The sequence below is a fragment of the Leptodactylus fuscus genome, chromosome 9 (assembly GCF_031893055.1).
Source record: "Leptodactylus fuscus isolate aLepFus1 chromosome 9, aLepFus1.hap2, whole genome shotgun sequence".
NCBI classification, from domain to species: Eukaryota; Metazoa; Chordata; class Amphibia; order Anura; family Leptodactylidae; genus Leptodactylus; species Leptodactylus fuscus.
In genome coordinates, this window is record NC_134273.1 from 64,980,011 (window position 1) to 65,003,843 (window position 23,833).

Sequence of the window (23,833 nt, forward strand, 5' to 3'; positions counted from 1 at the left end):
CAGTTACTGAATTGCAAGTGTTTTTCCTATGTGTATTTGATGGGGGGAAGAAACAAGTGCAGTAAAAACTCAAAGCAAAATGCTACGAAAAAATATGCAGCACGTTTTCACTTTTTTTTTTTTTTTTTTTTTTTTTTTTTTCTTTCTTCTGCTGCGTTTTTCTTTGCAGGGCCTTAGCCTAAGACAATTTTGATAAATGTGCCCCATTATTTATCCTGATTGATGAAAATAGACAGCTGAAAATCAACGCTAAAACAGCTTTGATTTTACTTCATACGACTATCAAGAAGAACGATAAAAAATTATCAAAAAGTTGTCCCACAAAAAAAAAAAAAAAAAAAGTTTTGTCACAGGTCTTGGAATACTAATAAATTAAAGGGGGACATTCAGAAATTGGAACATGTTGGGTGGAGGCAGGAGAAGGGTGTAAAATAAATTAATAAAAAAATTGTCCGCCAACTGTTTGTTGTCTTGTGCTGGGTCCTCATTTTTGGGAGTTCTGCACCTTGGTGGCCACTGGTTTCTGGTAAGGAACTGGTGATGTATGTGACTGGTCTTCAGTGGCCTCAGCCATTAGGGTCCATTCACACGGAGGAATTTGGTGTGGAATTTCAGCAATGAAAAAAAAGCCTCCCATTGACTTTATAATGGGTTCCGTTTAAAGGAACCCATTGAAGTCAATTGGAAGCTTTTTTTTTTTTTTTTTTTTTTTTTTTTTTTTTCAGGGCTGAAATTCCACACCAAATTCCTCACCATTTTCCTCCGTGTGAATGGACCCTTAATGAGGACCAATGATGTCGCTCACATAGGTCATTGGTTCCTTACCAGTGGTCACGTGAGATGCTGAATTTTTGGCGTCCAGCCCCTGACATGAAATCTAACGTGTGTGGTGTTTGTTTTATAACATCCAATGTCCACTCGTGTTTCTCCAATTTAAGATTTTTTTTTTTATTTCCCCCCAAACAATGGCAGATTTTTTACGTAGACATTGTGCTTCATTTTATGGTTTGACTGAACCTGATGGACCAGATTTTCATTTGCAGATCTCTGCACAACAAAACCTACATTTGTGAATTTATCCTTATAGAAACTCTTTTTGGGGTCATGGACTCGGGATTCTACAACACCTGATGTTCCTTTACTATAGGTCTGGTATAGTATTGCTGAATCACAGCAGATTTTTGCTGCGTTTAGACGTATTTCTAAGATTCTGGATAAATTGCGGCCTATTTGTAGTGCTTTTGAGTAGGTTTGTTAAGGTGTGTAGTGCAGGTTAGACTCTTGCCTGTCTTGTTAGGCTATTTAACCCTGCATCTGCTGGATCTCCAGCTCTATAAATTATGTGCAGTTTGTCTTGTGGAGGTCTAATGGAAATGTGCGAGGTGCTAATAACCACGGCGTGATTAATGATGATTCCTCTCTGTGTGAGATTTCCCCCTGGTATCATCTGCCAATGTCCTGGGGCACACAGCATTGAAAATCGGAAGCACTCTCCTTTCTGTATAACTATCCCTTCCCTGCCAGCCATCTTTCCTACAGTGATTTTCTTCCTCCTGCTTTTTTTTCTTTTCTTTTCTATTACCTATAAAGCTAATGTATAAAATCCAGAATTCCTTGCTTTATTGACATACACAAAGTTTAAGCTAAAATTTTTTTTTAGCAATGATTGCTATTTAACAATTTACGTGGATTTGTTTTTTCTGGAAGCCAAGTTTTTTTTTTTTATATATAGATAGATTAGATAGATAAAATAGCACATAAAAGGCTTCAAATGTCAAATACATAAAAATACCCAAGCCCCCAAAGGTTCCCAGACATTTGCAATAGGTGATGTTCCACCACTGCACTGTTATTCTTCCTGGTTCCCTCCCATATCCCAAATATTCATTGTGTCCAATTCTTAATTTCTCCAACATCATCAGTTGCGTGAAGTTCCTATATATGTAAGTCAACTAGCTGGCCCTGGTGAAATCTGGTTTGACCAACTTTTTCCACATTTTGTATGAGGTCTTTAAAAAAAAATTCTTGATACACTTGACGTTATATATACAGACTTGAGTTGGGTAACAGCTGTATTATAGGCACGCGTTGTAGACTTCCTTGCGGCGACGTTGGATGAAGATGTAACGGGGAACATTAAAACACTAAAAATTGTGATGTAGATGAAAAACCACAATTCGGGAGCTCAAGGGAGTGTATACCAGACCGGTATTCTGTGTGTCTTCTGGAGAGAGGATCCAGGCCAGATTGGTTGGTTGCGTATTTTAATGGGCAGTGATTACCTATGGGGGGACCCCTTGTCACATCCCCTGCAATATCAACAAGGAGAAAGAAAAATAATCAATGGAAGACTGAAGGGAGGTGTACAGGCCCCAAATCCTTCAGTCCAAATTGATTTAAAGGGGATATGCCAAATATATATATATATATATATATATATATATATATATATATATATATATATATATATAATCTTCTACCCATAGAGGATGCTGTTTTTGTTTTTCCCCCATGAATGCAAAGACTTTAATGGGCATCCAAAGTCTGTAAAATTGATGCATGCACGTGTCTGCGTTTTTAATTCTACTGGCTCATAGGACAGATTTACTAAGACTGGCATTTCACATGCCAGTCTTTAATAAAGGGCCTGACAGGCGTAAGGCACGACTAAATAAGAACCTCTGGCCTTTTAATAAATTAAGCCCAGGCCCTTGCCTCTGAATTGGGAAATCTATGCCAGTCAGGAACGATTGTAAATTTCCTGTATAACCATATATTTGGCCAAGGTTTGCCCGCCATGTTCTCTTCCTTGAGAGTCCACATTTGTGTCACATCTTTGTTGTCAAGAAAAGACCAAAGATGTGCTCACCCATGTAAGCCCCTCACACACAGTCCGTAAATCATAAAAGACCTGTTCTGTCCATAGAAAAAAAAATACTGCCCATGTACGGAAAATACGGATGTGTGAATAAGGCCTCATTGAATCCTGAAGATGTGAACGTACCACAACTCATGGGCCCTTACCACAACTGTCTGCTATAAAAATTGCATGTATCATAACCATGAACACTGCTGTATCTATGGCCGTCACTTTTCGGCAGCAGTCTACATAGATGCTTCCATACATGTTACAGGGCGGTGAGTAAACAGTTTTTTACAATGTGTGAATGTGTAATACGCTATGAAATCTGCTGTTGCTAAGCTTTCCTAAGCTCCGTGCAAATGAGTCCCGTATGAAGAAAAAAAAAATCCCGCTTCTGTGTAAAATCTAGTTTCATTTCAAAGCCACCACAGAAAAGTGCCGAGTGATTTTATTCTATTCTTCCTCGCACACATTTAGGAGGGAAAACTATCATTTTCTCTCAAATTGCAGCTGGGCTTTTTACCTCTGGGGGGATGAAATAAAAAAAACTTAATACATGCAGATCTAAATAGAAAAGAAAACTGGAATTTGTAAAACGCACCAGTTAATAGCCATGTTAACACATACCTGCTATATCTTATCATGCATTGGAACTGATCGCCTGTCTTCCGTAGAGATCTTCGTAGACGGCGAGCAGGATTTGTCGCCTGGTATTAAACCGTGCAAAATATAAAGCACGACATGCAGTTCAGTGTGCCACCATATTGTACTGGTGGCGTTGTTTTGGCGAATTTGTAGGGTGAGATTTATGGAATATCTGATCTTGTCCCTTGTGCGCTGGTATTGAATATTCTCATTTATTAAGAATTTGGTATTTTTGACTAGATGATCACATTGCTCTTCTGATTTTGGCTATTGTTGCATAGGATAAAGGTCTTTTGATGTAATATGCTCTGCTTTAAGAATTAGTCATGTATGTCATGAATAAAGATTTTTCTCCCTTTCATGCGCTATTAATAGTTACTATGTACTACTATTACTATATGCAGCGCTTTCATGTGGAAATTACATCCACAATGCATCACTGCCTGATAGATATTTGTATGAATTCACACATTTAAGGGGAGCCTGAGGTTCCGGAATATCGGAAAAAGAAACCTTCCATATATACGTAAAAATCTACTTTCTGTTGTACATCACTGTGCCCTAGTATCACACGGTCCTGTCCTACAGTGAAAAACACCATTGCCACCCGCGGGCAATGCATGATGCAGTTATGTCCATATACAATATACATGTAGTACTCTGCAAAAGTTTTAGACAGGTGTGGAAAAAATGCTGCACAAAAAAGTCGTATAAAAAAATCGAATCAACAAAAGAGAGAGAAATCTAAATCTTATCCATATTTTGTATGACCAAGTCCTGGAGGTGATGTTATGGCCCCTACAGTGTCCTGATCTCAATATCATCCAGTCTGTCTGGGACTATATGAAGAGACAGAAGGATTTGACCAAGCCTACATCCATAGAAGATCTGTGCTTGGTTCTCCAAGATGTTTGAGTTCCTTCAAAAACTGTCTGCAAGTGTACCTAGAACTGATGGAAGGTGAAGGGCAAAGGTCACTCCAATATTGATGGGATCTAGATTTCTCTTTAGGCTCATTCACCTAATAATTTTTGCTAATTGACTAAAATAAACTACCACTTCTATCTTTGAAAGCGGTTTTACTTTACAAAGGTTTTAGGAAACTGTGGGGATAAAAAAACAAAATGTGACACATTACTGCGTGTATGTATATGTTGGGGTGTGTGTGTGTGTGTGTATGTATGTATGTATGTATGTATATATATATATATATATATATATATATATATATATATATATATATATATATATATATATATATAGTCAGTGTATCCTCCAAGAATGTCAAAACATTCAGCAATTTTGATACTATAAATGTAATATTTTTGCTACTACTTATAACTGTAAATGTGCATTGAAATTACAGCTGACTCTAGGTTCACACCGGTGTTGGGGTTGCCATTCCTCGGGGCCACTTGGGGACTTGAAAAATGGAAACCCAATCCACTTTAAAAAGCAGTTCCCCACAGACTATATAATGGGGACTGCCAGGTTTCTGCCCGAAAAATGCAGAGAAAAGTCCTACTTGCAGGACTTCTCTCTGCCCGTTTCAAGCGGATTGGGAGACCGCGTCCCCGAACAATTACCAAATGCAGATGTGACCGAAGCCTGACGAATATACCAGTCAGATCCCAGGTCTCATTTCATCAGGGCTTGTTAGAATATGAAAGAAGACATCTGATTGGTTACTGAGGGCAACTTCTACACTTTGTAGCAATGCATGAACTGTTTTATGTGCACTTGCATGTTTGTGCTTTGGTAAGGTGCTTTTGGTGCGTACAACTATATGTAGGCCCCTGTTTACCTCATGGACATCTAAAGGATGTCCTTTTGGCCTCCATTTTGTGCACTACGTGAGTGCGCCTTTTTCCCGGTGTGTGGCAGTTTGGGTAAAGAGGTGTTTAAAAAAAAAAAAAAAAAAAAGGATCCTATGGTTGACAGATGCTGCTGTGTACCTATACAGTGGCATCTGTCTGAGTTGTACGTCAGGAAATCCCAACGTATACCTCCTATGGACACTACAAAAAGCAATATGAAAGCAGCCTAAGGCAATGTTCACACTGCTGTTCAGGGCTCTGTTGTCAGTCCTGTCAGGTGGTAGCGCTATTCTTGGAAACCACGGCGGGACCCATTATAAGTCAATTTGGTCCATCAGAGGCTACAGGTATCCATTGTACGACAGATCCGACACCGCGTTGTGGATTAAGTTGTGAACAGAAGCCACGGTGTGGCGGTGACGCGAGTAAAGTGTTAACATTGTGTAGCGGAGGCTTTTTTCCCCTCTTCCTCAGTCAGGGCGCCTCTAATACCGTGCTGTTTTAGAGAAGTGTTTTGGACTCCTTATCACACAAGGAATAATTTTCTGCTTGCACCTAATATAGGAATCTGCCTCTTCAATCTGACACTGATAGACAGAGAAAATGACTCCAAGGAGCAGTGTTCATGTCATCCAGGGATCAGCCGCCTCTTGAATAACTCTTTGTTGCTTCTTAGTACTGGTGCGTGTGATAAAACAGACTGTAAAGCCGGCCATACAAGGTTCGATTTCACAAAATTAGGTTTTTCAATAAATACACTACATTGTTTTCTATATCCGAATATTGACTAGCTTAGGGTCATCATATTGTGTGCCCCCACCCTCCGATAAGCTGAAGGGGCTACAGCTGTGAGTTGAGCATTGTGGCCTCTCAATGGTCACCTAGGTCTACCTACCTGGTAGCGGTGGTATTACATCTTCATTCCATTCTTGTGACTTTGCAATACCCTGCACCACCTTTGATATATATAATATGCAGGTAGGAAGGCCCATTTTAATGTAATCGCCACTGTGATCGTGGTGGTGCCTTAAGGCTGTGAAGCAACTCTTATTCCTGACTCCAACTCTGACACCTTCATAAATGGCTCACTGTCATGGTCAGAATCAGTAAAGCTCCTATACTGGTCAAAATAGGCAGTGATTCAATTCTTATGAAAGCAAATATGTAACAAACTATACACCTAATTATATAATATTGATATATAATATTATGATATATCATAAAATTCTACCCAAAACTGGCCCTGACTCCATAGTCCTGGGTGCCTAGAGTCGTACCCCCTTGGTGTGATTATGGTTTATCCAAACATTAGGCCGTCAGTATTCTAAGGCCTTGTTCACATCTGCTTTCCGGGCCATGAAAAATGCAGAGAGAAACACACTGCAATGGGAACCTATGGGTTCCGTGGGTTTCCTAAGGTAACCTCTTTATTATGTGGAATAGGTTCCTGTTTGCAGGGGTCCCCAAGTGGACTCCCTGAATGGAAACCCATGTGCAGATGTGAACTGAACCTAACCCAGAAACCCAGAGCTGTATTCACAATTCTGCTGGTTGTCATTGGAAACTATCAGCTGGTTTGTTTCCAGGTACATCTCTAGATTTATAATGCAGCCCTGAATTATTACAAGATCTGGAGCACAATATTGGTGGACTTCTAGTGAAAGGACCTGTGACGTCTTGGTTACCCCTCGTTCACATCTGCATTTGGTAATCCGTTCGGGTAGTCCACATGGGGACCCCTTCCCGAACGGAATACCAAACGCACTAGCAAGTGTTGTGCAGTGAAAGCGCGTGCTCCCCATAGACTATAATGGGGTCTGTGTGCTCCCCGCGCAGTGTCCGCATGGAGCATACGGACAGAAAAGTTGATCGTGATCTACTTTCTTGTCCACATGATTCGTGCAGAAAACACACTGACCCCATTATAGTCCACACGCTTGCCAATGCGTTCGGTAGTCCGTTCTGGGGGTCCCCATGCAGACTCCCTGAATGGATTACCAAACGCAGATGTGAACGAGAGGTTAGTTGTATGTTGCAGTCATCACTTTCCCAGGCCGAATGCCGTCTGTACACATTAGTCAATGTAAGTGTCTTCCCTCTTTATGTTCCGCTTTTGGGCATATTTTGGGATCTAAATGTTGTCATTGTTCTGTATATTACTATTATACTATAGTGATATTATGGATATAGTCTATGTATAACTTTTATTTAGTATTGAATACCCTGGGATTTCTGAGTGTTGTTCCTTGCGTCTGATCTTTGCATTACACGTTACATAGCAATGGATTAAACCACGCGTTTACTTCCCCCGGATTGTTCAGTATAACCCCTCTGTACCTCACATCTGCACAGTGTTTTTATTGGCCTATTGTGTGCCTTCCCGCTAATGCATTCCTTTTACATTAGCAATCGATAGTAGAGTGAGGGATAGTCAGTAATAGAAAGTCAGAGGGAAAATGCTGGATAATTCAGTGAGCGGGGAGGTTACATGCACCCAGGTTAGTTGCTCATGTAGGAGACTCCATGATCTGTTTAATGGTGACTTTGCTGTGACTAAGTCGCCGTAAACTTCACATGGGGTGACTTGCAAGGACATTTATACTTTTTGTTGCCTGTAGTGGGCATTTCCGGTTTTTCCATGTTAGTGGCCCCGGACAGGCTGGATTTCCCTATTTTCAGGTTACTAGAATAATCAAGTATTTACCTGGAATATAATTGTGTAATTGCCGTCGCTTCCTGTGTTCCTTCATGTAGTCTTTTATTGATGTGTGGAATGATATTGCAGACACCATCAAAATTACATAATTACCAAATAAACTGAGATAATGACAGAAGCCGTGCCAAGGGCAGAGTCGTGTGAAGCTGCTGTATATTATATATTATATATTGTATATTACCTAGCTCTGCTTTGTTCCCCTCTATGTAATCAGACCTACTACTGGTCTATGAGAAGTATAATAGTAACTATGGTAAATACTTGGTGTGTTTGGACTGATACTCAAAATCCTCTCCACTTTCTGGCCCTCCAGCTTTTACTCGCTGATCCGTTTCCAAAAACACGCCAGGTAATCCTTCTATAAGTAACAGGATAGTCATATGTTGCTCATAGACAACTATAAAAACTATGCAGATTATGTTACTTTCTACTACTGAGGGCCAATCCTGACCAGCTTTTGCGGGACAGTACGGCTCCTGGGTAATGTCCACCAAGCGTTGAGCTATACTGCTCACTTGCAGTTCGATTTGTAGCCTGGGTTTAGGTAGTGAAGTCTTTGGGGGCGGTAAACATTACTGGAAGCCTCGATGTCCTGAAACAGCTGATCGGCGGGGGGACTCATCGTGCATTCATATTCAATGTTAAAGAGGTTTTCCCATCTCCTGGTTTCAGCATTTTGCCTGCTGTCTCTTTTTCTTCCCTCCTCCCAGCTTGTTGAACAAGATACTATGAAGTATCACAATACTTACACAGATCAAATAATATGCACAGGCTTGTAGAGAATGGATAACAAACAGGGCTTTATCAGCAAACTGCTATTAGCTGAACTGATTGTCCTGCTGGTAGAGCTGTAGATAACCGTGAGAGCAGTGAGTGACATCACTTGTCCTATCACACAGGTCCAACTCTATGGAAATGCTGTGTAAACAATGGGAGGAATAATGTCACGTGGAAGGCAAACAAAGCAGCATTTCTAAAGCAATATATTTAAGAAAAGTCTTTACTTTACATAACCTATCAGTATAGATAGGATCTTTGAGATGGAAATACCCCTTTAAAGATAGGGCATCAATGATAGTATATAACCTCCAGAGCTTCATTCATAATACTGCAGACGTCTCAGGTGAAATGTCATGGCATAAGGCTAGGTTTACATTTGATGCCTCTGTTACAAATTTTGCATGCATTTCTATTCTTCCTGTGAAAACGATAGACACCACATGGTACCTGACCCCATTATAAATCAGTGGCTTGGGTCTGTCAGTTGCCAGTGATCTTCGTTGTATGACAGATGCGACGTTGATTTATGACGTTTGTTGTAGGTGAAATATTTTCTGCAGGCATGGGGTATATTCACATAATGCAGGTAAAACTAGTTTTTGGTGCAGTTTCTTAGTTTTGCAGGTGAAACGCATTGATCGAACATGTTTCTCAAGCTCTATCACAACTGCATAAGGTCATGGTCTCTTGAACACCTCTGCAGATGGTTATTTGGAGCTCTTTGAAAGCAAAACAATCTTAGATAAAGAGAACCATCCAGAGAACATTGCCCAGTGACCTATATGTTATTTATCTGATTCTTAAAGGGATTGTCCAGAATTAGAAAGTGTCTACTTTCTCATGGAAACAACGTAAGACCTGTCCATGGGTCACCTGGAATTTCAGGTCATTTTCCACTTATGGACAGATATGCTCCAGTTTCTGAAGAAAACTGTCATATTTTTGTATACCTGGCCACTCAAACAAATTGAGTGTTACCTTGACCCAAAAACCACTACAACAACTCCATTGTGTCTGTAGACAGATGTGTGAAGGTCTTTATTTGATCTGTCAGGTTTCACTTCTTCCATGGGTTTTCTCCTCTCAGGATTTCTTCTTCCTTCCGGTCTCCTCTCCCCTCCACTTCCTGGTTTTTAGTCCATTCATGCACTGAGCTGCTTCTTATTGTACAAAATGGTTATCTCTGAATTTACACCGATAACAAAAGAAACTTTACTGTCATTTATCAGTAGAGAAAACAATATATATGGTTGGGGACTGAATCCATATTCTGTCCTGAGTGCAGGTCTCTAACCTAGGCAACCAGCTGTGAAAACTGAGGAGAGATGTAGCAGTATCTCACAAATGAGTAAGGTACCTAAAGCAATGCAGTGGGTAAAACACTTAGCTTAAGCTACAAGTCTATATATGATACTTGAGATGGGACTACCCCTTTTAATGCACTTTCTGTACTGGAATCGTAGAATATACAGTAATAGTGATGCAGACGGGGCCCCCTACAGACAGCAATGGCTGCTACTACTGTATTGCTTATGGTACTACTACTTGAGCTCACTAGCGGAGCTGATTTTGAGAATTTGGCATACTTGCACTTGATATCAGTGTTTTTGTCATAGCAAATACTTTTTCTCACGAGTTACAGAACATCCTAAAAAGTTAATTCTATTGCAATATGTTATACAAGTTAAAGTGAAAAAAACTCATTTAAAAAAAAAAAAAAAAAAGTTTCAACTTAGAATTAGTGATCCTGCCTTCTATTCACATATGTTTGCCTCCAAGTCTCATCTCTTGTTTTTATGTCCAATTTTCAGAAAACATGCCCTGAACTGCCACAGAATGAAACCCGCCCTCTTCAATGTGCTCTGTGAAATCAAAGAAAAGACAGGTAAGAAGCGAATGCGAGCGCTACTCATATATCGGAGACCGCTGTCTATTGTCGCCGTTGAATGTTTTTCATTTTTAAGATATTTGCCCACGGACAATGATGGATTGACTGAGATATAGCATCTGGATGTTGGATGAAGTATGGTTCAACCTCAGACCTTGGAATCAGAGCCTTCATTTTACTTTGGCGATGATATTATAATAAATATTAAAAATAAATTACAAAAAAACCTCAATACCTGACAAATGACATAAAATATGTGTGTGACTATGCATGACATGAGACCTTAGTTTTGCATTGTTGTAGTCAAAATATACCTCCTCGGGTCCCTTTGCAATGCAGCTCTGTTTCTTCAGTTTGGCTTCCAAGTACCAGCACGAGCTCACCGTAGTTCTCATCACTTGTGGATACAGAATATTGTCAAATAACTGCCTCAATGCCCGCTGTAAATTTAGCCTAAAATAGAATTAGTAATGCAGTTTTTTGGGGAAAGAATTTCATAATGGGACACAATCCTGTTTTTGACCCGAACTGTAGTAAGCCCATGTAAATGCATTCTCATGCCCATATGTTTAGCTCCATGGACTGTATTGGAACTATAGGGTTAAGAGTATGGTTTGATATCTGGCTTTCTTGATCTAAAAGGAGGAGGTTCAATCCAGTCTGACACCTGGTGTATACTTGGAGATGGGATGCGGTCATGCACATGGCCTTATATTGAGTCTCTATAGGGGTTGAGGGATTCTGGAATTTCACTTTTTACCTCCTGTTCCAACTTGCCTTACTTTGTACATTCCTGGGTATAGTTGTACTCTCCCTTTTTTATGGGATTATCTGATTTTCCTTGTATTCTTGATCTGTGTTCGGGCTTACATCTTTATTGGTGGTTAGGTACCTATAGACCTCTGAGATGAAATCATACTTGTGTGTGTGTGTGTATAGACAGATTTGGGAAGCGTACTAGTGTTAAACCATGTTTTGTATTGTTTAAGCTAATATTATTTTTTCCTAGACATTTGTAGGAAACTGCCTTTGGCACGTGTCTTCCACCCTCTTCTCTAGGTCTCCGTTTCCATTCCGAGCTGGAGTATTCCTCCTCACTGCCGGCTGCATTTAACATATTTGGAAAGGTTATTTATGACAGAATATCACAGGCTCTGGGTTATAAGCTTCAATGACTATGTGTTCTAGCTCTGTTTAACCTCCAGCTGGGAGGTCACATTTTGTCCCAAATGTCAGGTCTCCCTGCTCCTCTAGTTAATCCTTGTCACAACCTTTAAGTGCGCATTTCCTGGCTTCTTATTATGTTAACCCAGTCAGTGTCAGTAGGTCATAGTAATCTAATGCCAACAAGTTGTCCTCGGCTAGTGATCCCTCTCCTGGTGTGACCAAAAGTGAGAACTGGTTCCATCCCATAGATACTTTCTTTATGGTCTGAATATTTATCAGACCTCCTTAGGTGTGCGGTCAGTGACAATACCAGTGATGGCGAACCTTTTAGAGACTGAGTGCACAAACTGCAAAACCCACTGATTTATCACAAAGTGACATCACGGCAATTTAACCTTAAAAATGTGCGGATCCCTAATTGTGCACAATTACAGATCTGCAAAATATGGTCATACGAAAGGGGCTTTATAGAGCTTTCTGCTCCGCTGTGACCCTCACACAGTATAATCAGCTCCACAGTGGTCCCCCACAGTATAATCTGCTGCACACTGGTCCCCACACAGTATAATGTGCTGCACACTGGTCCCCACACAGTATAATCTGCTGCACACTGGTCCCCACACAGTATAATCTGCTGCACACTGATCCCCACACAGTATAATGTGCTGCACACTGGTCCCCACACAGTATAATCTGCTGCACGCTGGTCCCCCACAGTATAATCTGCTGCACAGTGGTCCCCACACAGTATAATGTGCTGCACAGTGGTCCCCACACAGTACAATCAGCTCCACAGTGGTCCCCCACAGTATAATCTGCTGCACAGTGGTCCCCATACAGTATAATCTGCTGCACAGTAGTCCCCACACAGTACAATTTTCTCCATGGAGGACCCCACACAGTATAATCTGTTCCACAGATGGGTTCCCAAAGAGAGGGCTCCGAGTGCCACCTCGGGCACCCGTGCCATAGGTTCGCTATCACAGTACTATACCATCCTATCCCTTGACTATCGACTAAAGCTTTCCATTGTTAATTGGGCTACAAGACCATTTTAAAATGCATGAAGCCTATCCATCTAAATGGGAATTATTGTAGATTGAGATTGTAATATTAGTGATTTATCCTTAGGCACCCCATGATTGAAGGCACCTTGGCTTTGTGGCCTATACAAGTCAATGGACTGATCTGTAATATCAATCCTAGACCAAGTGCTGCAGCCGCTTATCAGTGGGGTTGGACCAATACTAGTCTCAGGAAGACCATTGTGTCATTGGCCCATGGTCCTTCTATAGGAAACAGGGTCACAGAGTGTTCTTTGTTTGTTGGCTAAAATTGGAACGTTAAATTTTTTAAAAATATAGATATTAATTTGGAAAATTAACAAGAAACAAAAATTCTTGTTAAACGCTTAACATAAAAATGTGATTTAAACTGCAGGGCATTTCTTGGCAACCCATTCCCTTTAAGTCAAAGATACATGGGGAAGGGCGGAGGTGGTGGTGGGGAGGGGGTTCATATATAAAATTTAATATTTTCCCCACAGATATTGGAGAATGGCAGTAGTGCTCCTCTACAGATTCCTTTGTTGCTCTGCACTGTATACTTGTTAAAGCTCCATTATCTGCACATACCTTCAGGCGGCCATATTGTGTCTCCTTTTTTTGTATTAGGACTTGATAGGACTGTAATACAGGTGTATTATCCCTATACTTTACGTCCTGTGTAATATGTTATACAGAAGATTTTTTGATTCTGTATCAAAATGTCTTGACGAAAGGTCCTTGTGTTCATCAGTCCCTGTAGGTGCGGAGGTGTTCTCCTCTAGGAACAGATTTTTTTTTATTTTTTTTTAAGTGTAGATTGTGAGCCCGATATAGGAATCACCATGTACATTTTTTTTTTTTCCCTCCCATTTAAGTTCGTCTTTTATAGAATGGTAGGAAATCCACGCGAACACGGGGAGAACATACAAACTCCTTGCAGATGTCATTCCTAGCCAGATTCGAACCCAGGACTCCAGCGCTGCAAGACCACAGTGCTAACCACTGAGCCACTGTGTTGCCCCTTCCTAGGAACAGATTTGTGACAAATGTCTGAATGTGAATTGGTGTTTGTTGGCCCATATCAACCAACCACAACACAGCTTTCATTTTTCAAACTCCCGATCAGAAATATAAGCTGCGCTGTGATTGGTTCCTGTGGGCAATAAAAGCAGAGGCCTAGTCGGGCTTTATGCTGATTTTGTGCACTTTTTGTCACCGTTCTGTGTTATGGACAAGTACTCTAAGTGTTATATACACTGTATATATATTTTATTTTACTTCACCCCTCTCACCCCAATGTTTATCCAGTCTCCTTTTTCTAGCACCTCATGCTATCCTATAATGCCTATCCCTCTCTTTCTCCCCATCCATCCTCTCCCCCTGCGATTGCTAATAGTACGGCCATCAGACCATTCACGTCAGGCATGAATTAGTGTGTGACAGGCAGCTTGCAGGAAATGTTACCTGTTCCTCTGCATTCCAGGCAATGGCTTCGCCTCCAGCATGGTTAACCCCTTTTCTGCCAGAACATTAAGCACTAATGACTAGTGCGAGTGTAATATGCTGAAATGTGTGCTTTAATATAAATGTAAATCGGAGCGACGCAACATGGTAATATGGTAAATTTGCTGAAGACTACTAAATCACACATGCCTTACATGGAAGAAAATAAATGCATTACTGCAGAATGTGTAATATGTCTTCTGCTCAGATCTGCAGCATATGTGAGGGCCTTGTAGTCACATAGAACACTACTGCCAGGGTGCAGATTATCCCAATTGTGATTTCCCTTTTCCATTGTATTATATGGAGTAGAGTTGCAGTAGTATGACATTGTAGACACAATTACTGTATATATGTTCTGTTAGTATTTATTATGCTAGGTTCATGACTCCGTCATTGGGGTCCACATGGACGGAGTCCCTGTCCACTTAAAAAGCGGTTACCTGCGGACCTCGTAGACTATAGATGGGTTACAGTACAAAACCGGTGGAGAGTACAGTCCTCCTACGGAGACTCCAATGCAGATGTGAACCCAGCCTGACCCTTGTTATTCTTTTATACTATTTGTACCTTTCCTAGGCAGCCTGTAGATTGGGTTCACACTAGCACTTGCTCTCCGTTGTTTGGTTCTATCATGGGAACGTGAACAATGGAGAGGTAGACCGCTAAAACAGTTACACATGGAGCCTGGTAGACCCCCTTTTTACTAAAACAACGGTCAGTTCGGTGTCCATCCATGCAGGACTCTGACACCGATGTGAACCAGATGTGAGCATGTGTTGTCCTTTTACTATAGTTCATTTGGAGGTTTCTTGCAAAGCCTTCTGTAGTAGGTTGAGTGACGGCACGCGGAGTCCCCTATGCCTCTGTGTGATATTGGGTGCGTGATGTTGGAAATACTTTTGGGGAGAATACATTGAGCATGCTATGGAGCGAAAAACTAGAGAAATTAATAAATCGTGATTTTGGATTTTCATTAGAATTGCAAAACCAATGTCAGCCCTGGCCCAGAGTCCGAAAGCCCATGCAGGCTTTCGTCCTCCCACTACAGACTATGATGGTTAGTTTCTTTACTGTAGTAAATGTTTTGGTGGTAGGACAAGGATGCCTGTATCAAAGATCTGGTGACTTCCCCCTGTGCCAGTTCTTTGAACTTTTTCATCTCCTTAAGCAAAAACTTGGAAATCGAGATAAAAATTGAGAAATGCCCATAATCTTGAATAAGTGAAGACACATCTCTTTTGTGACACATCAGCTGAGCCTTGTTACTTTGTCAGGAATAGACAAATATTTTGTCTGTAAGGGGGCCCTCAACACTCTCCTCAGATAATGTTGGGGGACAAAAAAATTTTGGATTTCTACTGCCATTTGAGCTGCTGGCAAAACCAATTGTACAAGTGTATGGGGGAGTTGGGAGAAATGGCTGTATGCTAACTGAACCATGTTGGCCGATGGCTGATGAAGGTGTATGGGCATGTTAAGGACGTCTACAGATGTCTAATTTGTAGACTGGGAAGTAAATCTACAGCTTACTCCTTGTCATGAATTAGGCGCCAAAAACAATATATATATATATATATATATATATATATATATATATATATATATATATATTTTTTTTTTTTATTTTTTTTTTTGCTGTAATTTATACCCCCAAATTGTCATAAATGATGATCAATGTGATGACCCTGACCACCATGTCTCTTCCACGGTCTGAAAAAAACCACCACTTATTACAATGTTGGTTGCATGTGACGTTAAATAGCAGCAAATCATCGCTTTCTGTTTTCCGCCCAAAAATTTGCTTAATGAATTCCCCCTACTGTTTCTCTCCTGCTTTCTCAGCAGCATATGTGTAGAAATCCTTTTTTTAAGGAAAAAAAATCAACTTTGTGAACTTGCCCTTATGCTATTGCCTTATTGTCCGTAACACTTCTCAGTGGACTACGACCCGGCTTTTCTTTAGGGTCAGTGACTCGTGCATATACTCAGCTCTTCATGATTATCTGTCTATTATTTTTTATTATTATTATTATTATTATTATTATTATTATTATTATTATTATTGCATTGTACATAGAAGGGTGCAAACTTTGCTACTTTTTTTTTTCTTTTGGCTTCTGTCTTGGTGCAGAACGTGTGTCCGATGTGTTATGCTTTGTATGTATAGTTGAAGCTTCAAAACAACACCTAAAAACAGACGTCAGATTTCATAACAGTACATAAATAATGCAAAACATGAAAGTACATTAAGGAAAAAACTACCGTAAATTGACGGTGTATTTTACTGTTATGTCCAATATTTTCCTGTGCTGTGTACACACTGTATACCTTGTTTTTTACCCCTTCTTTGCCGCCCCATGAGAGGGAGCTAACCGTCCATCTTCTACCCCCCAGCCGTGTAGTTTTACATATGGGGATGGGGAGAGATTTAGAAGCTGTTCTTTCCAAGCTCCCAGACTCTCCTCCTCTCCTAAGTTCATCCAAAGTTCACTTGTGGTGGTTTAGGCTTTTCCCTGACTTTTTCACCTTCTGTCATCATAACTCAAGGGCAGACAGAACTTCATCCAAAGGAGGAGGAGAAGGAGCCATTGCTGAGAACATTTACCCTGCACATAGTACCGGAGCAGTTCAGTCCCAGCATTGCTGGATGGAGAGGGCTTTCACTGTGTCCAGTGGTCTAATATGAATAACTACTAGAATAATATACACATACGCCGCTCATCACGAAATATTACAAAATTGCTTAAAGTAGATTAAACCAGCAACACAAAGTGTCCTGTGAAACTGAATGTCACACTTTTTACGCCAAGAAAATGTGTGCCTCTGTTGCTGAGATTCATTTATTTCACAATATGCAAGTGAGCAGTCTGGTGCACCAGTGTTGACTTGGTTGCGCCAAACTACTATTCTCATGTTACTTAGAAAGGAGCGGCGCTGCATGTGCTACCATCCATTTCTGCAGCACCTGGAGGCTGCCGGATCAACTGATCTGTTTGGGTTCTGGGTATCTGACCCCACAGATCACATACTGATGAACCATCCTGTGGATAGGTAATCAGTTTAAAAACACCATTTGGGACTTCAGGCAAGCTTCATACCTTTCTATACCTAGTGACACGTTTGGGTTGGTGGTACCATGCTACTCTCAAAACCTGCACCATGTATGTTCACATCTGCATTGGAATCCCCGTATGGAGACTCCATCGCAGTTTGTATCCAAAATTGCTCAACAAAAAAGTCCTGTAAGCCTGACTTTTTTTTGTCCGGTTTGTTTAAAACTATGGACACTGGATGGATCCCATTATAGTTAATGGGGTCCATTGGGCTTCGTATGTGACAGCTGTTGTAGATATCCTCCTATCTGTTGTTCTGATCCCCCGACAGACCAGAACTATGGGATTGCTAATGCGTGTGTACATCAGTAATAACCTTCTGCAATCATTTGCACGTTTCTAGTACCATTGCCTCTCAGGACCCTGGAATTTGCACAGCCCTCCAGGAGCCCTTTCTTTGTGATATAAGCCATGGAACCAAACTTCCCTGCATTGCTATAGCAGTCATGCATTGTGGCGCTGAGGAGTCTGCCTAACCCTTTCCTGAACTTCTCTGTCAAGATTTTATGACCAAATTTCAATTTATAGAGCAGACAAATTCCAAGGCAGCAACAGAAGGGATGCAGAACCCAAACCTCTCAAACTTTCCTTCAGACTCCCCCACATGGAGTCATCCCTTAACTCCTTCAGGCCCTTGCTTCCCGATATACATATTAAACACGTTTAACTGTGTTTACTGACAGTGAGTTCATGTTCACTATTCACACATGCAGCTTAAAAGTGGGTCAGAGCGAAATGTGCGAGTTTTAATCTGAACTGTAGTTTATACAATGGATGAGCAAACAGTTTATGTGCAGGCGCTGGTGATTGTAGCCCCTCCATTATATATGCAGTGGATGCCTTCCAGTATGTTTGGAAGAACCTTGTGAGCGCATTCTGCAAATAGTGTTTGTCGGAATGAGCTGAGTTACCTGAATTTGCTTCTCACCAATTACTAGGGTCTAGGTAAAAATATAATACATTTCTATTTCTATTTATTGCAGATAAGACTTCTTCTTGGTTCATATAAATATATTTATATAATATAATATATGTATATGTATATCATTATCATTCAGTGGGGCTGATCTGTGGGTTTTTCACATAAATAATGAACATTCAGTGAATATTGGAATCTATAATATGGTTATTATTTTCAGTTTTTTTTTTTTTAAAGGGGCTCTATCAGCAAAATCATACTGATAGAGCCCCACATATGCGTGAATAGCCTTTAAAAAGGCTATTCAGGCACCGTAAATGTTATATTAAGCTAACCCTCCCCCTCCCCCCATTTTAAAATAATACCCTAAAAAAGAATGTGATAAACTTACCCATCGTGCACGGTGGGCGGGCATTCAGGGTCCGCCGTCTTCTTCAGCCACGCCTCCTCTTCCTGCGATGTCCTTGGGTCCCGTCTTCCTTCTGCGCTCGCGAACTGACATTGCTAAAAAAAAAAATGGCCTGGGCGCATGCGCAGTAGCCGTAGTAGAAGCAGCATGCTACTGCGCATGCGCCCAGGCCATTTTTCTTTTAGCAATGTCAGTTCGTGAGCGCAGGAGGAAGACGGGACCCGAGGACATCGCAGGAAGAGGAGGCATGGCTGAAGAAGACGGCGGACCCTGAATGCCCGCCCACCGTGGACGATGGGTAAGTTTATCACATTCTTTTTTAGAGTATTATTTTAAAACTGGGTGGGGTGGGGGTGGTAGTTTAATATAACATTTACGGTGCCTGAATAGCTTTTTTTAAAAGGCTAATCATGCATATGAGGGGCTCTATCAGCATGATTTTGCTGATAGAGCCCCTTCAATCTTTACATGTCAATGGGGTATAAAATAATTCATTAGCTGCAAAAATCTGAACATGTGAACGTGGCCTCATATATTAGTCTGTAGAAAGGTGATGGATGACCCCTGTGTGCATGGTCATGGGTGCTACAGGGCTAAGGCTACACAGCAACTTTGGTCCAGACATGTATTGTTGACTAAAGATTGCCATACCGACTTGCAACTCCATCACCATTGCAAGTAAATGGAGTAGTATTGCAACGCCAAGGGGTTGTGACTTCTAGTCACAAAAAGATCAAGTGGATTGAAGTTGCAGTCGCAACGCCATGGGGCTTGCAATTCTACTCATAGTGACAAAGTAGTTACAATATGGCATGGAGCTCTTTGGTCATGTGATGCGTCATGGCTAAAGTTGCTACATAGCCATAGTGGTTGTGGTGAAGACCAAGATATTAATGTTCATGGCCCTGTCCATATGCATAAGACTGGGTTCTCTCCTTTAGGATGCCCCTTTATAAACCAGAGCGGAGAGCAACGGAGACAGGCCTGTACTGTCCCTGTAGCACATGAAAACCCATTAATTTAGCAGGAGGGTAAAAATGGGGTTAGATAAGTTATTGCGGCGTTTAAAGGGTGTTTATGTTCTTTTTAAAGGTGCCTATCCTAAGGATGGGTTATCAATATCAGATCAGTGGGTGGCCATTCTCATGTGGTGTGTTTGTGGCTCAGGTTCATTCAATTGATTGGAATTGAGTTGCAATACCAAGCACAGCCACTATGCAATGTGTGGCACTGTTCTTAATCCGTAATAGAGAGACAGAATCATTCATCAGAACACCCCAGTCTGGGGGGTTTCTGGTTATTTGAACCCCACGGATTTTATTGTAGAAGACCTGTCCTAAGATTAGGACATTGAATATTTTTTGTGTGCTGGAAAGTCTTCTAGAATAACTCATTTCTTTATATAGTGTTACATAAAGGATTATGCTTGTAAGCCTCTTGTATTTTGTGAGAGTACATGAACTTTTAAATACTTTTGTTAGTCAGACATTTTATTTCGGGTTTATTGACACAATGTCTTGCCCTTCTGTCCTTGAGCAGAATTGAATTGTTGGTCTTTTGGTTGACTGAGCCATCATTTGTCTGTCAGGAATTTGGAGCCTTCCATCATCCATCTGACCCCGCCAGGAACTGAGCTGTTATTCATCCTCTCTTCCCATGTCGGCCTTACGAACTTGTCTCCACTCTTTCCTCTCTTGTGAATTGGTCCCGCGTTCTTTCCCCTCGCAGTGTTAATAGGGTTGGCTGCGTTTTTACACTAATGATGAATATCTTACAAAGAAACCTTAGAAGGTCGTAAAACGAATGTTAAAAATTAACGAAGCCCCTTTTTGGTTATGAATCCATTGCTTTATCCCGCCAGCATGCTCCACAATTGGGAGGCCTAAGCCCGTCATTTAGTTCCTAGTCTGTGGTTAGGACTCAGTGGGAGTCATTGCCTTCGCTCACACACGATGTAATTCTGCAGATCAGGAGCAGAGCCTGATGTATAGAATGTGCTCGGATAATGGGGCTTGTGAGAGAGGCAGCTCCCGATGCTGCATTGTTATGCTAATAGGCTCTCTGCAACACTCATTGTGAGGGCTGAGTGTTTTATTAACACCATAATATTGTTATTAATACATGCAGAGAGCGGCCATGGAGAGGCTCGGATCCCTCAGGCATCAGATCAGTATTCCAGCTGTGCCAGCCACTGAGTGAAGGAACACAAAGGAGAACACATCTCCCATTTCTAAGATTCGGAAACTTCAATGCACTCAAGGGCCCGGTCCAGGGTGCTATGTACCTGCCTCCAGAGACCTCTGTATAATAGTCTATAGAATGACGCACAAGTAAATAAAATCTTGCACTTTTTGGCCTGTTTCTTCTTCCTTTTATTAAAGTTTTGATGCATGTGGCAACTGTGCCCAAAGTAGTATCACCCCAACCATGATAAAGGGGAAAGGGGTCGACCGGAGATGAAGATGAAAAACCAATAATGCCCAGAAGAATCTGCAACAAATGTATGGCACAATGCAAAACGCCATTGACACCTTGCAGATTTTTGGGATTGTAGTCTTGAAGGCATGCAGTTGATTTTTAAAGCCACAGTGTCCATTGTACAGGGTGTCCCATTCGGGAGTACAACTTTAAAAATGTGAATTGCTCACGAATGCATGAACATAAAGGCGAGCTGTAAGAACTGAACATACCTGTATTTGGTAGAAAACAAGTCTACATTACAAAAAGTGCTGAAAATGTCCTTAAACCCCCCCCCCCCACACACACACACACCCACACACACACACACACACAGTCCACACACAAGGAAATGTGACGCTCCATACTTGAGAATGTCCTCTGCAACATGTCACAGTCGATGGCAGCAATTTCAGATGTGACGCGGTATGGCTTGATTTTTCCCTTTCTTGGCGGCTCGGTGACAGGTCGACTTTGAGTACCCGGTTTCTTGAGCTAACCGACGTAATGATTTTGTTGGGGAATTTTTCAAATGGTCCGTAACATCTTGCACAGTCTCATTTGACCTCCAAGGTCATCCTCCAGAATGCTGATCAACCAGGCTTCCCATCGCCTCCAAATTTTTGTCCAACTTTGCGATTGTTTTGAAGGTAGGCGGGTTTCTCCCTCCAAATTTCTTCAAATATTCCCTCTGACACTGTTTTGCTGACTCGGTGACCCAGTTGGCCTTCACAATGAACACTCTTTTTGTGATACATATACTGCATGCTTGCTTTCGTCACTCCGGGCCACCATTGCGGCAACAGCTATAGTGCTCGCCTGTTTATGCTTTCTTCATTAAATAAGGAATATGTTGAACCTTGTTGCATGGGGATACTTGCACGCCTTGCAAAGTTGTAGTCCCGAGTGGGACACCCTGGTATTTTCTCTGTGGATTTCTCCCCATATGATCTTAAGGGTTAAATCCATAGGAAGTCCACATATCCTTTGTATGGGTTTAGCTGCAGATCTGACCCCAACTCTGGAAATAAATTATTTATTTGTGATCATTGGATTTGGCCCAGATTTTAGTGATTCCAAGTCAATTTAGCCTGATCCAAAACTATAGATATTAGTAAGACTCTGTTTTAGGACAAGTTTAACTTTTTTTTTTTTTCCCCCTCTGTAGAAGCCCAAATGTAACTAATAGGATAAGAGGGATAAGTTGCTGAGCGCATTGTGCGGGTCACTCTAGTGATAGTCTAACCATCTGCTCTATAAATAATACAAGTCTTAAACTGGTTGTATATACGTAATCTTTCATTGTTTACGACCCACCGCACACAGCAACTCTTTATGTAAGCCCATAATATTTCATTGTAGCATACCTCACATTGCAGTCTATCCAGATGATACTGTCCTTGTTCTCAGTCGTATTGTCATCCGTTTGGTTTCTCTGTACACGTAGCTCTCTAGGCAGCCCATATATCTCCAAAATGTGACTTGCTTAAATTGCTCTTCTTTTTCTTAGTGTTAGGTTTTCGTGACCTCTTAAACAGTTTTTATGTTTAAAAGTTGGGTTTTTGTTTGCTTCCTGATACGATTCGATAAGGCATGAAACGTAAGTTTTTTTTGATCTACTAGCTAACTGTATCCTGACTTTTTTATGGGATTTGGACATAGGTACACAAGCCGTACCTTCCATAAGGTCCCTACGCAGAACTGACGGGATATTCGCCCATTAAATCTGCTTTTCTCGCCATTATTCGCAGGATAAATCTTTTGTTCCCTTCACTTGTTTAAAGTTTGCTTTATTCCTGCTCACTTCTTATTGTTAAACATTCCAGGAATTCAGAAGGCAGAAGAGTCTGTCCTGGAATTATAAACCATCTGCTTCCAAGTTTCTGAAAGCATTTTTGGAAGAAACAGATGGGTGCGTGTGTATTGGTGTATGAGCGCGTGTAAATACCTAGCTAACTGAAGAGTCTTAGGCTGTTGACTGGGGCTAGGAGCTTTCTTTACACACACGGGTATTTATTCTGGACTTGCGCTGAGTCTGAAATAATGCATTGATGCTATAGTGATCTAGATCATACTCCAGAGTCTGTAACTTATAGATTTGGTGATGAAATCCATGCCATGATTCCTTTGTTACACTGGATAGCGTATAGCTTGCTTGTATAGTTGATATATTTTGTGTAAAGGAGTATACTTTTAGGATATAACTGGGAAAAGAGTGAGGAGACGAGAAGAAGCGCATGTTCATAATCTCCAAGATTATTATAGTCAAAACAAGGGTGTGGACAAAATGATCTAAATTTGTCTTAGTTGTGGATTTCGTAATACAATGTTTGTACTTTTGCATGTTGTCGTATCGGTGAAGGCAGCATATAGTCCAGGACATTATTAAAAGTGACCCTGTCCAGTGATTTCTGCTGTCCTGTCCCAGAGCAGGATATGATGGGGGGGAGGGGGAGATAAGCTGCGCTGCGTTCGGGTTTACCACCCCGAACGGAAACCTAATCCAT

At 41.1% G+C, this 23,833-nt stretch overlaps 1 protein-coding gene across 2 annotated transcripts in view; it reads left to right on the top strand.

Moving 5' to 3' along the window:
* PBX1 (PBX homeobox 1) overlaps positions 1-23,833 on the top strand; it is a 109,693-nt gene that overhangs the window by 9,656 nt on the left and 76,204 nt on the right. For both annotated transcript variants that reach the window (XM_075287383.1, XM_075287384.1), the window contains exon 2: positions 10,633-10,706. In XM_075287383.1, coding sequence (XP_075143484.1) covers positions 10,633-10,706 — 74 coding nt within the window. The remainder of the gene's footprint in view (positions 1-10,632; positions 10,707-23,833) is intronic.